This window comes from Leptodactylus fuscus, chromosome 4 (genome assembly GCF_031893055.1).
Source record: "Leptodactylus fuscus isolate aLepFus1 chromosome 4, aLepFus1.hap2, whole genome shotgun sequence".
Classification (NCBI taxonomy): Eukaryota; Metazoa; Chordata; class Amphibia; order Anura; family Leptodactylidae; genus Leptodactylus; species Leptodactylus fuscus.
In genome coordinates, this window is record NC_134268.1 from 35,689,973 (window position 1) to 35,706,441 (window position 16,469).

Below are 16,469 nucleotides of genomic sequence, written 5' to 3' on the forward strand. Positions count from 1 at the left end.
GTTACAGTGATACTCTTACATTTACTGCATGAGACGGCCATGTATAAAACAACACACACAAAAAACCCTCCGAGCCCTGGGAGACAAGTATCTGAATCATCTAACAATGTCTTCATGGAGAATCTGTACAGATCACAACTAAAGTGAACCTTCTAATGTGCAGACACTTGGAAGTAGAAATGTAAAGTTAACACCATGGAGGTCGAAACGGGTCACTTCTAAGTCATTGAAGTCCTAGAGTTTGTTCACATGGTCTGTGTTAAAGGGGAACTGTCACCTCCTGACGCATACCTCCCAACTTTTGGAGAACCGAAAGAGGGACAAAATGTGCGGCACGCGTAGCGCGCCACGGCAAATTTAGCCCAGCCCACTTTTGTGTTGACTTTGCCCACTCCTTAATTTTTCATGTGCCCGCACACAGTATAATCCTCCTACAGTTACCCGTAAATTATATGTCCCCCCTCTATCTCTCTCCCAGTTTCATATACACCCTTCATCTGCCCCCAGTTTCATGTCCCCACATCTCTGACCCCAGATTCATGTCCCCACATCTCTGACCCCAGATTCATGTCCCCTCCATCTCTGCCCCTAGATTCATGTCCCCCCTCCATCTCTGCCCCCAGATTCATGTCCCCCAATCTCTGCCCCCAGATTCATGTCCCCCCATCTCTGCCCCCAGATTCATGTCCCCACATCTCTGCCCCCAGTTTTATGTCCCCTCCATCTCTTCCCCCAGATTCATGTCCCCTCCATCTCTGCCCCCAGATTCATGTCCCCTCCATCTCTACCCCAGATTCATGTCCCTCCATCTCTGTCCCCAGATTCATGTCCCCCATCTCTGCCCCCAGATTCATGTCCCCCATCTCTGCCCTCAGATTCATGTCCCCCATCTCTGCCCTCAGATTCATGTCCCCCATCTCTGCCCCCAGATTCATGTCCCCTCCATCTCTGTCCCCAGATTCATGTCCTCTCCATCTCTGCCCCCAGATTCATGTCCCCCATCTCTGCCCCCAGATTCATGTCCTCTCCATCTCTGCCCCCAGATTCATGTCCTCTCCATCTCTGCCCCCAGATTCATGTCCCCACATCTCTGCCCCCAGTGTCATGCCGTCCTCTCCATCTCTGCCCCCAGTGTCATGCCGTCCTCTCCATCTCTGCCCCCAGTGTCATGCCGTCCTCTCCATCTCTGCCCCCAGTGTCATGCCGTCCTCTCCATCTCTGCCCCCAGTGTCATGCCGTCCTCTCCATCTCTGCCCCCAGTGTCATGCCGTCCTCTCCATCTCTGCCCCCAGTGTCATGCCGTCCCCTCCTTCATCTGCCCCCAGTGTCATGCCGTCCTCTCCATCTCTGCCCCCAGTGTCATGCCGTCCTCTCCATCTCTGCCCCCAGTGTCATGCTGTCCTCTCCTTCATCTGCCCCCAGTTTCACGTTCCACCTCCACATTACACTTACCTTCTCCTCCGCTCCCTCGCAGCTCTCTGCGCGCCTCTCTTGCTGACACATATGCGGCTGAAGCAAGGAGCGTCTACAAGCCAGTAGCAGGTCAGCTCCTCGCTTCAGCCGCATATGTGTCAGGGAGAGAGGCACGCAGCGGCGAAGCGAGGAGCTGACCTGTGTCAGCTCCTTGCTTCAGCCCCATATGTGTCCTCTGGACGCAGATCTGAGTTGAAATCGGGACATACCTCCCTCCAACCGGGACCGCGGGACATGTCACCCAAATCGTGAATGTCGTGAAAACAGTCCTGCAGTTTTCCGTATCCTGCCTGTTTTGTGCACGAAACGGAAACCTGCAGAATGGAGACCGGGCGCAGATGTGAACGAGCCCTGAGATGTTTGTTGGTGACCTCAAATCATACACAGTCTTGTACATGATACCTAATACTGTCAGCACTTACAGGACAGTGCCAGACCGTGCACACCCCACCAACCAGCAACACCGGATGTCAAATTATTCATTAATTTCAAGAAGGAACAACAGAAAAATGGCACAGTATGGAGACGGACAGAACAATAGCAAGGCTGTATGTTGTGAAAACCTTTACTTTTAAGGTTCTCTGGACACAATATATAAAAGCTAGATCCAGTGATTTTGGAGGAATTGTTCCACAAAGCCTATAAGCACAAATTCTTCAAAAATTCCAATGGAGGTATTTCTGTAAAGCGTGGGGGAATGAGATGGTGCAATATAAATAAACTCTAACAAAGATCAGGCATGTTGGTTATCAATATGGCCAATCAATTGTATCAAAGTTAAGCTTCTGCCAGAAGGATCAGGTATAAGATTATTGCTCTCTTTCTACTAAAATAGACAGGAGGTCTGACTATATATCAGTTAGGAAAAAAACTTCTCGGCCAACTGTTAAATAAAATAGTAATAAAAGGTAAATAAAATAATTGGAGATGAGCGAGTACTAATCGAAACGGCCGATTCTAATACTAAACTGGATTCTCATGTACAAATCTACAAGTACCAACTTTCCACTTCACAAAGGGATGGTGACACGAAAGGGCCAACATGAAGGCCATGAGTGTAACAGAGGGCAAGCTTCAAAACCGAACCCACACACGCTGCCATTTACAAAGAACACAAACAAAAAGCAAACTCAGGTCACATTGTGTGTCCCCAAGCACCTTTCCACTCCACTCGGCTGTGATGTCTTCCAGACACCCTTAACTGCCTGCCGCCTTCCAATCAGAACTTCATGTAGCGTGAAAAAGCACAAGGGTGTGAACCCGGCTAGAGGAATTTTTATTGTTCTTTAGCACGTGCGTCCACAAGTCAGCGCTGCCATGCGTCAGGATCTGCGAAAACTGCACATCTGCTACTTATTTCTTCCCATCAGGCCAAAGACGCCTCTCCTAGAAGGAGCTCGAGTTACACAAACCCACAAATACATCAAAGTAAACAGTATTCAAATTGCACAAGCCCTGCCATTGCTACCACAGATTTAATATGCTGGTTAATAGGGCTGCAAAGTTAGGCATTTTACCGTATGGTTCGAGGGTGAAGAACTAAAATGGATAAGAGCGTTGCAGTTTTTCAACATTTCATCGACAATAGGACAAAATATTTGTTTTCCTACAAGGAACTGACATACAGTTATGTTTGCCTAATGATAACAGCACAATCCAGAAGCGACAACTATAAACACGCTATAATGTAACACAGCTGAACAATACCGTACTATGCCGAAACATAATGCTGACTTGTAGTGATGGCTGGCCTGCGCACATGGACTGGAAGAAGTCTACAGAACCTGACATGACATCTGAATGATATCCGCAAAATCTAAGAAAGACGGGCAACCTGAGGGGGGTATGAAAATATGGGAGCAGTCTGGATGGGGCATGAAACTGTAGGGGAAAACTAGAAGGGGACATGAAATTATGGGAGCAATCTGTTGTGGGTGTGGGGGACATACTGTACACTGTATAATGGCCCATTGACCCATTACTTGATGCCATACATTATAATGAGCTAGTACAGTCCCTTCATGTTATAATGCTCCTTGGTTCCCCTCACATGCACAGTATAATTATATATCACAGGCCCTACACAGACCAGTTGTCTGGCAGCCTCTAGGATACAAGGTTACAGCAGTGGGCAGGAAGTGCATGCAATCTGCTTCTATTCCAATAGGTGCGGAGCTGCAGCCCTGTCCGCTGCACATCAGTAGTTCCAGGAAACTACAGCATTGCTCCAAGTACTTGCACAAAAACATCCTGCAAGTGTTCCCCTGTCCACCTGGGTGTTGACAGAAAAGCTTATCTTTGTGGGATTCAGGTTTCAGACCACCATAGACCACATACTGCTGACCTATCCTGTGGGGCCAAACATTTCCTTTAAATATAGAATTCACTTCAAGTACAATGACTGGATCTACTGACCTGTGGATTGGAGCATTTTATCTCCAGAGGTTCCAAGTCCACATGCAGACAGACAACAAATGAATGTCCAGCTTCAGGACCAGCTGATGGCAGCGTGTGAGACGTGACCGCCAGGGTAGAAGTGCAGCCCATGGGTTCTACCAAGTTCAGTATGACTTGGTGTTCCACAAGAGTATAGACACTGATGTTATGGAGGCTGATGGTCCACGGAAAAGCAACTCCTACAGGAGAAAGGAGAAAGAAGTCAGTGGCATATAGGAAGTTGTTACTTGGGTATCTATGGAAGAAAGAAAATATTCTGTTAAACAAGACCTTTCACCACCTTGAACAAGTCCAGCTTTATAGATCAAGTAATAGTCACCACTCCACTGATAAAAAAAAGAGGACAAACGCAAGCGGCACATCGTGTAATTCCGTAGGAAAAGTAGGTAAGATAAAAATGTATTGACCAGTTTGTCTCTCACCTTGTTGGGTTGTGTAGTGGCTCACAACAACATAAAGTGCTTGACTGAACAACCAAGACAAGGCAAGACTGGCAGCAGGTTTGTCCCACGTCAACATATCTGGAAATTGGCAAGTGGTACCTTGGGTTACCCAACAAATGAAATGGACAGCGCATAATCTTAGGAAATAACCCCCCAGTCAAAGTGAATGGGCAATAAGGAGTGTCCATGCAGAATAGAGTACATAGGGAGAACCACAATGATGTTACAAGAATGACTTAATAAACAACTAGCCAATGTTCGCAAAACAGAGAGTATGTTTTAGAAGGATTATGTTTTGGGAGTATGGAAGGATTTAAAGTAATACCAATAGATCATATTCCAACCGAAATACCAAATAATAAAAGAGAAACATACTAGATCTACAAAATAGACAGTCTGATTCCAGCAGACCTCAATGAGGCCCCGGAAGATATCAATAAACAATAAAAAAAAAAAAAACAACCTATAAATAATTGTCTTAATTTATAAAAAACAATAAAAATTAGTATCAAACTAAAACTAACATAAACCAATAACAAGCTACCAAACAAATGAAATCTTATCAGTCCCTTCTCATGCTAATTCATTCAATAAATTCTTATTTTCCCATAAATAAATTCTCTAGTACCGGTCATTCCACACATAACACAGTCAACATCAATAAACCTGTAATATTCATTTAGTTCTTTCATTTGCTATTACAGCACCACAAGTGACCAAAAATCTCCATAAAACTTTATTTGCACCATTATTTTATTCAGCACTACACTTACCAACATTGACAATGTTTGATGGATTAGTAAGCAGCTAGGACTAATTAGCATATGATTAATGCTGTAAAAGTTTTCCTCATTTGTAACAACCTTGATGATTTATGCTCATATATTTTTAATAACTTCCTTCAATTAATCTTCTCCACTTTCCCTATTTACTACTATGCCCACTTTCCCTATTTCCCTCAACACATAGTAACACTGGCAATTCAGTGAATCCATAATGTATAGATTTAATATGAACACCTCCCCTATCTCCAATACTTACCAAGCCTTCCTGTGTCCGGGATGGGTCCTCCCCTCTTCCTGTCTTTTAGCAGTGGGTGGAATAAGTTAGCTAGGAAGACAGAGGGAGAGTGGGCGGAGCTAGTAATGGCCGGGATCGATAGGCTAGAGAGAGACAGGGGAGGATGGGAAGGGGATAGTAATGGGCAGGATCGATAGGATTAGAGAGACAGGGAAGGTTTTGTGAGAGAGGAGAGGGGGCTGAGTGAGAGGGAACTAGTGAAGCAGCTACACAGGAAGCTAACACCAAGTAAACAAAGGCAGAGAATGCCAAAATCAACCAGAGATACCCAGAAATCACTCCTAACACTGATAAAGGTATATGGGTGCACTTATTAACCCATTGCTAGCACCAACACACCCTTATGGAAAAAAAAAAAAAAAAGAATTCTGCCTGGGAAGCAATACCACTTCTATTTATTCTTCACCTTCTATAGATTCTTATATAGAAATTTTTACATTGATTTTATATATTATTCGTATTTTTCGGACTATAAGACGCACTGGACTATAAGACGCACCTAGGTTTTAGAGGAGGAAAATAGGGGAAAAAAATTTTGAAGCAAAAACTGGTAAAATATTTAATATATGGGAGTTGTAGTTTTGCAACAGCTGCAAGGCCACATGGACAGGTGACCCTGCAGCTGTACGGGGATGCATAGAGCGTTTTTTTTTGCGGGGCCAGCTGTAATTTTTAGTTATACCATTTTGGGGGATATCTATTGCTTAGATCACCTTGTATTGAAAAAAAAACAGGAGGTGATTTAGAACTTTTATTTATTTCATATTTTTAAAGCTTTTTTTTTTTTTTACTATTTTATTTTCCCCCGGGGACTTGAACCTGCAGTCACTTGATCGCAAGTCCCATAGACGGCAATACAACTGTATTGCCGTCTATGGGATATTCTGTCTATTAGTATTACGGCTGGTCATAGAGACCAGCCGCAATACTAATATAGCCGTGACAGGCCGGGGAGCCTCATTAGGCTCCCGGCTGTCACCCGAACAGGTCGGCTCCTGCGATATCGCCGCGCAGGAGCCGGCCTGCAACTTTACAGGTACGGGGCCGGTGGGGACCGGCCCCGGGGGAGAAGGGGCCACGGATACTGACCCGGCATCCGCTGTACTAGAGAGGCGGATGCCGGGGAGGGATAGACGCCGGGGCCTGAGACATCGCTACGATCCTCTGCCATGCACGAAGCCAGCGGCGGGGGCACGGAGGAGCCCCTGCCGCTGCTGGCTTCATGCATGGCAGAGGAGCGCAGCGATGTCTCAGGCCCCGGCACCTGTAATGGCGTCTATCACTTACCGGCTTCCGCCTCTCTATTACAGCGGATGCCAGGCGCCACCTTCAGACTATAAGACGCACCCTTCTTTTCCCCCAAAATTTTGGGGAAAAAAAGTGCGTCTTATAGTCCGAAAAATACGGTAGTCTGTTGTTTTCCGTATGCTTTTATCACTTTCATGCACTTAACAAAGTAGTGTGTGCTCTGGAAAGTGTTGTGCCTTTTTAACAATAAAAAAAAGTCCTTATTACTAGAGATGAGCGAGTACTATTTGAAACTCCAGTTTCGAATAGCACACACCCATAGGAATGAATGGACACACCCGCTTCCATTCATTCCAATGGGTGTGTGCTATTCAAAACGGCCGTTCCAAATAGTACTCGCTCATCTCTACTTATTATTACCCATTCACTATGACCAGGGTTTATTTCCTAAGAGTGCGGGCTGTTCATCACATTTGTTGGGTACCCGAATGTACCACTTGCCATACTCCACTGATTCAAGCACAGTTAGAATTTTTTCTCTAGCCCCCAATGTTCCTGAGCAACCAATGCTCACAGTGATTGGGAAGGGAAGTCCAACTGCTTTAACATGTCACTTTTTTTCCCCATGCTGCATTGCCTGAATATAATTCACCGCACATCAGTGGCGCCTTTTCAATAAGAAGCAGTACCACCAACTACGATCTGGGCGGAGGCAATATGTTCAATGCAGGAGTTGAAGGGTTAACCAGGTATATGGGAAACCCATAGGCAACTTTTCTCCATGGCAGAGCGGAGTGATATACATGCTATATTAGGATAGTCCCTGTTCTGTCTGAAATGAGGCACAGATGAATTCTGGGGACAATATATAGAGAAGAGCTGATTATACCTATAACCAGATTGCTGACATCGAAAATACTAGACTTGATAAATCTCCCCCTATTGAGTTTCAGTATTAAAAAATAATATAAAAAAGACCGAAATCTTTGACTGCAAGATGCACACATACTGAGTTATATCTGCATATAAAAGGACAGCACTGTAACATGAACGGGCCTGACATGTCACACTCAATGTATTTACATAGCGTGTGTTTTCCGACTATATGGTTTTAATCTACAGGAGCTAGATCCAATAAAAGTCACATCTTCAAATACAACCCCTGTCATATCTTCTATAACATTAGGGCATGGAGTTGCTATTCCTGAAAAGAAGAAATATCAATGTTTTCTATGTTTCTGTGTAAAATTCCTTCTAACTTCTGTTTTTAAATTCTTACTTGTCAGGGAAATTGGTTTATATAAGACAATCTTACATAATATTTCTGTAGCCAAAATCACTGTCCGGTGAGATGATCTGAGAGCAAATCTAACCATTCATGAGAAACCAGTGATCATACGTAGGTTAGGGTCACGCAGTGAGTTTGGCCCCAATACAGGTCACATGCTTGCATCTAATGTAACTAAAAGGACAGTTCCATTGTTACAAATGGACATAAGTGAACTGAATATGCATTTTCTGCTTCCCACTGAATTATAATGGAAAGAAGAAATCGGGAGCAGGACGGTGAAAAATAAGTGTCTTGCTCTATCTTGCTGCAGATTCCGTGACTAATCAGATGGAGAGTCTGTGGCTCAAGACATTTAGTTTTTTAGGCCCACACATCTTCACTGAATCAGTGGCAGAGACCACTGGGGAGCATCAGTAGGTGCCTGAGGACCATGGGGAACATTACTAGGTTCCTGGGGGCCATCGAGAACATTATTAGGTGCAAGGGGGCCATGGGGAACATTATTAGGTGTCTGGGGGCCATGGGGAACATTACTAGGTGCCTGAGGGTCATAGGAAACATTATTAGGTGCCTGGGGGCCATGGAGAACATTACTAGATACATGGGGGCCATAGGGAACATTATTAAGTGTCTGGGAGCCAAGGGGAACATTACTATCTCCCTGAAGCCTACTGGGGAGCATCAATAGGTGCCAGGAGATCATGGGGAACATTACTAGGTATCTGGGGGCCATGGTGAACATCACTAGGTGCCTTGGGGCCATGGGGTAAATTAAAAGGTGCCTGGAACCTACTGGGGAGCATTACTAGGTGCCTGGGGGCCATGGGGAACATTACTAGGTGCCTAGAGCCTACTGAGGAGCATTATTAGGTACGTGAGTTCCATGGGGAACATCAGTAGGTACCTGGGGGCCATGGGGAACATCACTAGGTGCCTGGGGGTCATGGGGTAAATTACTAGGTGCCTAGAGCCTACTGAGGAGCATTACCAGGTATCTGAGGGCCATGGGGAACATCAGTAGGTGCCTGGGGGCCATGGGGGAACATTACAAGGTACCTGTTGCCTACTGGCGAGCATTACTAGGTACCTGGGGGCCATGGGGAACATTACTAGGTACCTGGGGGCCATGCATAACATCACTAGGTGCCTGGGGGCCATGGGGAACATTACTAGGTATCTGGGAGCCAATGAGAACATCACTAGGTACCTGGGGGCCATGGGGAACATTACTAGGTACCTGAGGGCCATTGAGAACATCACTAGGTACCTGGGGGCCATGGGGAACATTGCAAGGTGCCTGGAGCCTACTGGAGAGCATTACTAGGTACCTGGGGGCCATGAAACATTATTAGTTGCCTGGGGACCAATGGAAAACATTACTAAGTGCCAGGGGGCAGTGGGGAGCATTATTAGGTGCTTGGAGCCCACTATATACTATGTGGGGGCCACTATATAAGCCTGGTGATGGTAAAATGTGATTTTTTTTTTTGCATGTGCTGGGTGGAAAGTAAAGGATGGTGTGCCTTTGAGGGTGAATTCGCACAATTGTTGTGATGCAGTTACAAGTGCCTTAAAAATGCATCAGAAAAAAATGCATACCATTTTTGATGTGGTTTTTGGTGATATTTCTAAATTTTTTATTGGTAAACGTTATTTGATAGAGGTGTTCCAAGGATTTTTTTTTTCCAGGAATGTCTAGAGTTTGAAAGGATTGGAAAGCCCTGTTTTAGACATTTATGAATATATTGACATCTGGGTGTGACAAGCAGGGCGACACAGTTCAATCAATGGTATGTAGTACAGTATTTCGAAGTGATGCACTGAATTCTAGAGGCACCAAGGGCTACATATACTTACAGGATGAATTTATATAACTGTGGAGTCAAGAAGAAGCAAAAATACATATACAGTGATAACATTTCCCCAAATGTTTACTCCGGAGAAGAAAAACAAAGTAATTACGGAATAGAATTGCATGTTACATACATAAAACACAGAGGTCTCTAAGGTTTTGCCTAATGAAGATAGATGATTTTCTCTTTCCCCTCTGACTAGCACAGAAAGGCAACAGTGGGTAAGATATTCTTCAGTGACCTGAGAAAGTACATCCAGAAATAATATTTAGTGTTCACGTTCTTCTTCCAGTCATCTGCACCGTGTTGTTTTTTTTTTTTGCTAATGAAATGAAAACTCTGATTATTTTCTGTACATAAGACTTTACAATCCCAAAAGGTGATGGGGAAAAAAAGAGAAAATTTTGAGTATTGCAAGAATAAATTCATAAATTTTGTGAAATTTGCATCTATTATTACAAAAGCTGAGTTCCAATAACTCTTCTGAAATTTTGCTCTGTTCTTTGCTATTTCACTTTTGATTCTTCATTAAGGCTAAAGCCCCCTGGAAATTGCTTAAACCACTTTCGGCTTTGGTTAAACATAAAGCAAAAAAAAATCTCAAAAATTCTGCAACAAAAAAAAAATCTGCATTTCCACAACATGGAAGAAAGGTCTTAGGCTAAGGCCCTATGTTGCGGAAATACAGATTTTTTTTATTACAGATTTTGCTGTAGTTTTTTGAGACAAATCTAGGAGTGGCTACAAAAGGAATGGGAAATATATCGAAGTTCTAATAGTTGTCCCTTCTGCTCAATCCACTGCTGGCTTTGGCTAAAAAAAAAACGAACAAAATTTGCAACAAAAAAAACTGCGTTTCCACAAAATGGGGCTTCAGCTTTAAGCTGCTTTTGACATTTTTGTGCACAGACTCTCTCAGCCAGGGCTGTGGAATTAGGAGGCTAAACTACCGACTCTGACTCCTTAATTTCTCCATAGCTGTCAGCCATTGTGGGAACAAAATGTACGTTGGGCAGGCAGTTGTGGTATGTATGTGTCAGTATATGATATACATTTATTCCATTCTTGTACTTAGATTATATGCATGTACTATGTATAGCTCATATATAGTTAAAAGGCTTGTCCAGTTTCCGGCCAATATTAAGAGACAAATGTTAATGTAATAAAAGCTTGTACAATTTTCCAATATACTTTCTGTATCAATTACTCATGATTTTTTAGTTCTCTGCTACCTGTCATTCATGCTGGTTACTTCCAATGGATTAAAATCAGTCCATGGTCATGTGATATACAGTCCATGGTCATATGATCTACAGTCCATGGTCATGTGATAAACAGTCCGTGATCCTGTGATATACAGTTCATGCTCATGTGATATACAGTCCATGCTCGTGAGTTATACAGTCCAAGCTCATGTGATAACTTGGAAGATTGTATAACTTTTCATTACACAAACAATCAGATTTGTCATGTAATATTGGTCTGAAACTGGATAACCCCTTTAATATTGTAGTATACTGGGTGTTGGTATAGTATACAATTGCATTGTTACACTACACACTCAGCACCTTTTGTTTTGTGACCTTTTATCATTCTACTTCTTTAATATTTTTATTATGCATTTTGCGTGACATTTTTTGGCGTTTTGTTTGTAGTGGGCACAGACTGTGATTTTATGATGAGTTCTACTATAGTAGAAGTAAATTTTGCTGCACACACTATATTTGCATTGGAAAAGTGTAAAGATTTATTTTACAATACAACAAATGCCATTGACACAGTGCAAAGAAAAAATGGAAAAATGCAAACTAGATCAATGTTTTGACGTTTCGGTCGATAGACCTTGATTGGAATAGATCTAGTGCATAGCATGGCAGGGAGAAGTGTTCTACCATAGGACATTGCCAAACTATCAAGTGGCAAGGGGAACAGTGACAGCACCCAATAATCAATTACTACAATCATTTCCACAAGGAAACAAACATTGTAAGAAAATAAGCTTAAAAAATTGTAAATTTATCAGGAATACAAGTTACTAAAACAGAGATGTCAGGAGAGAGGACAGATACTGTACAATTGTTACTTCCCTATACTGTACCATACTTCTAAATATCTGGTTATGGCTGTAGTAGCGAGGGAGCCAGGTAGAGGAAAGGGAATATGGCTCCCTGATCAGCCTTGCAACACTGGAGTCCTGGGTTTGAATCCAGCCAAAGACAACATTTGCAAGAAGTTTGTATGTTCTCTCTGGGTTTCCCCTGGGTACTCTGGTTTCCTCCCAAACTCCATAGACTTCCTGATTACCCTGTATGGGACAGCTTTGACATTATCTGTAAAAGAGATACGGAATCTGACGGTGCTACATAAGTAAGAAGATAAATAATATGCCACATCTATCACATATTCCTATTATAGATCCAGAACCTTCACTCCTATGTATACTTCTAGACATGCAGACAAAAACAATTCACCTGTTGTGCATTTGGAATATCAAAATGAAGTCTAAAAAGGCCCAAAACCCCCTCCACCAAAGCTTCAAAGTAACATTTAGTGCTGCCGTGCACAGACATATAGAACATTCGCTACAATTACCGACCTCGGCATAAATGTTTGTATAGAGAAGAATAGTTTCCAGTGATACACTATTGTGTATAGGGTAGATGAATTCCCCAAGTAACGGATAATTTCTCCGTAAAAAGACTTGTCACAGGAAAGGAACGCTATGGCTGGATAATGGCTTCTGGCTGTAATCTGAATAAAGACGACGGGAAGGAGGGGTTTCTATAGTAAATAAAGAAGCAGAGATGTTTATTATCAAAGCCATGGGGTGTTCTGCCATAACTGCGTCCAAAGTGACATGGTGTCTGATGTAACAGATGGCTGGAAACAGCAATGAAACATGTTTGGTATTGATTCGATGGAGACGTACTCCCCTCGTAATGAATGTTCATATCATTATGTGTATGCGTCATGGCCGCTGGCTTACACTATAATACAGCTTTATTCTTTGGGAAATAAATGACCTTTTGGAACAAACTGATGCTATTCTTTCTAAGAAGTGAGTGACATTAAGTGAGAGTTTCCATTAATATATGGATGGTGATCACCAGGCGATCACGTTCTGTACTGTGTTCTGTTTGATAAAAGAACATAAAGCCAAGGAGAATTAGTCAAGCGAATGAACGTCTCCAAGGCTATTACCACAAAGATTAATCTTCTGTCAGTGAGATCTTAATGTTGTCAGGGATAGACTATAATATGGCTACAGTAGAATTGTGCCAAATGGAACCCCAAACGTTGGCCTCTACAAAAAAACATTTATCATCCATTCTCAGGATAGGTGATAAATGTATGATCACTTGGACATATAGTGAAAACAAGAGTCCCAAGTCCTATAGAGCCCTTTAAGGCCTCACGACCCTCCCACCCCCCCATAAAGGTATATGGTGCTCAGTATAACATTCCCTACAATGCACTGTGGCTGGTTTGACAGACTCCCTTTACCTAATATGATATGAGTAAGTCAAAGTGCATTCCCATAAGGTCTGCCATAAAACTTTCATGGCTGAATTCTTACCCTCTTTCCCTCATTGCTCATGTGAACAAAAGAAGCAATATGGTGTCCTAGCTCTTGGATGGCCACAGATCACTACCATAACTTGTGTTAGTAACATTGTGGGAAAGGTTTTTTAACGATAATTACATCTGTGATGCTACATCTTACATCTGAGCTGGTGTCTCCCTTTGTTAGAGTTTGTCTGAAAACCCAGAGGAAAAAAATCTGCAAGCCCAATATTTTTGGCTAGCTAAGTCTGTGAAAAAATTATTATGGGCATCCAACGGACTGCATTATACTCAATGGAGTCCCAAGGGATCCATTGTTGTCCATCATTAAACAAACCATTTATCTGTTAGTCTGGTCCTGCGACTAACCCAAACAACAAACAGACGAAAATCAGATATGACCGCATCCTTACCCAGAGTCACACGACCACGTTTCACCCCTGAACCTCATGCTGCAAAAGGAGCTCCTTTCAGTATAGTTATCTAAACAGTCCAGTCACATTAATGTGACCACCTGTCACTATCCAGAATAACCACCTTTGGCAGAGCGGACCGCTGCGAGACGTGCAGGAAGAGAGGGGATATTGTGATGATGGTCACTGGGATGTTGAGCCATGCCGACTCCAGTGCCGTGGCCAGCTGCGCTAAGTTACACGGTTGAGCATCCATGGCGCGAACAACCCGATCGAGGTGGTCCCACAGATTCTCGATTGGGGTCAAATCCGGGGAATTTGCTGGCCAAGAGATTATGGTAAATTCATCCTGTTGCTCCTCGCACGTACACTGCGAGCTTTATGACACGTCGCATTGTCCTGCTGGTAGATGCCATCATCCTGAGGTAAAACATTTGGCATGTAGGGGTGAACATGGTCCGCAAGGATAGATGCATACTTGTGTTGATCCATCGTGCCTTCCACAATCATGAGTGCACCCAGATGGCTTCTGCGATTGATTATTTAACATTGACGCCAAAAGTAGGCCGTGGTCACATTAATATGACTGGACTGTGTATATCTTCCTGTGATATACTGTCTGCACCAACTACAGTAAGGGACCGTATGGCTCTGGCAGGCAGGGACCCCTAGCATTATACATAGCTATAATACTAGGAGTTTTTTTTAAAAACTGTACTAACTTTCGGTCCATCTCCCAGCACCGAGTTCAAGTCGGTAAGTTGGGCAAACATATGGACTGGGTTTCATAGGTGAAACTTGGTAGTGTAAAACTAGGGAAAGGGTTCATGCACACGTCTGACTGTGCCATCAGTGGGTCCGCTCTGCTCCGATGAAAATACAACAGGTCCTTTCCTGCTCCATTTCATCAGAACAGAACGGAGGCATAATGGAATATACTCAGATGACACTCGGATACTGAATTCTGCTGCAAAATTGGCCAAAAACCTATGCACACTTGGTCGTATGCATGAGGTCTATAATGAGATGAGAGTGCTGCCTGAGCCCGCTCCCCATAATACGTCATTGTCATTTACTCTACACTAACAAGTACACCGGCAAGAGAACCTACAGAACATTCACATGAAACATATTAAATATTTTATGAATAGTTTTTATTAAGCAGTAATTCAGAATCTTCTGCATGGAAATGAAGTGCTTTATGGAAATGTATGTAATACTGCTGAACCCTGCAATAAATTTCCAAACAATAGGACTATAAGAACAATCACTTTGTGGAGTTTTCTATGAATTAATGTAATGCAGACATTACACATGATTAATAGACGACTAAATGCTGGAGGAAACACAATCCCAACAATAACGCTTAATCAAATGCAAATTGGAGTCCCAAAAATGGAAAAAAAATTGTTTCCAATTTTAATTAATTTGTTCCAGAGTCAATATAAAGGCCCAAAATAGCTCTTAAAGAGGACTTTTCAGCAATCCCAACTCCTCGATCCTTTCATAGGCTTTGTTTTGCTGATTACAGAACAGTTGGATTTTTTTTTTTGTAGCCCAAACTGTTCCTGAGCTATTAGTGCAGGTAGTTTTGGTGCTTGATATGCAAATTAGGCTCTATACTGTCAAGTGGGCGGAAGAGCAGACTTATAAGTGGAGAATAAAATACTAATAATATATATTATAAAGTTTCTTGTATACCCCTGTACTGATAATTTATGAAAAGTGGTTTTATAACTGGATGCACAGTTTAAGGGCTAGTTCATATGGGGGGCGGTGGGGTGGATTTTGGCACCGAGAGTGACGCTGACTGCTAGTGGAAAATTGAAAGCTAGCGTTTTACATAGGGCTCCATTGTAAGGAGGCAGATTTTGAGGCGAAATCCGCCGTCAAAATCCGCTCCATTGGCCCCATGTGAACTAGCCCTAAGTGCTAAGTGTTACAGTATGTGTACATCTGTATCGAGCGTTAGGTTGCTCAGGACCAGAACAATGGTCAAACAGACCACTACACAGCCCAACTGACCCCCCTTTGACTATAATGCTGTCTGCTGGGTAGATAGATAGATAGATAGATAGATAGATAGATAGATAGATAGGAAAAAATAGCAGCTCCCCAGATAAATACAAAAACTAGAGACTTTTCATCCAAGACAAGTGATGTTTCGGTCCTCATAGGAACCATTCTCAAGCAACATTATTGCTTGAGAACAATTCCTGTGAGTAGCGAAATGTCTTGGATTAAAAGTCACATAGTTTTTGCATTTATCTGGAGAGCTGCCATTTTTTCCTCACTATTTAATCATTTGAGGTATTGCCTCCTCTCTTTTTGGACTTGCACTTGAATGTTATTTTATATGCTGCTTTAAAATTTTCTTCTCTAGCTGGATAGCCAAACAGATAGCAAGAGAAATGGATAGCTAGCTAGATAGTCAAACAGATAGATAGATAGATAGATAGATAGATAGATAGATAGATAGATAGATAGATAGATAGATAGATAGATAGATACTATAGATAGATTGATAGGCAGAGAGATAGATACTACTGATAGATAGATAGATAGATAGATAGATAGATCCATTTTTAGCAATTAAAGGTGACCCCAGATGCTTGTCATTTCCGTCACATGACCTGCTCTGCATAAT

At 42.7% G+C, this 16,469-nt stretch overlaps 1 protein-coding gene across 1 annotated transcript in view; it reads right to left on the bottom strand.

The window, feature by feature from the left end:
* VPS13B (vacuolar protein sorting 13 homolog B) overlaps positions 1-16,469 on the bottom strand; it is a 705,368-nt gene that overhangs the window by 320,102 nt on the left and 368,797 nt on the right. The window contains exon 24 of the mRNA XM_075270303.1: positions 3,889-4,109. Coding sequence (XP_075126404.1) covers positions 3,889-4,109 — 221 coding nt within the window. The remainder of the gene's footprint in view (positions 1-3,888; positions 4,110-16,469) is intronic.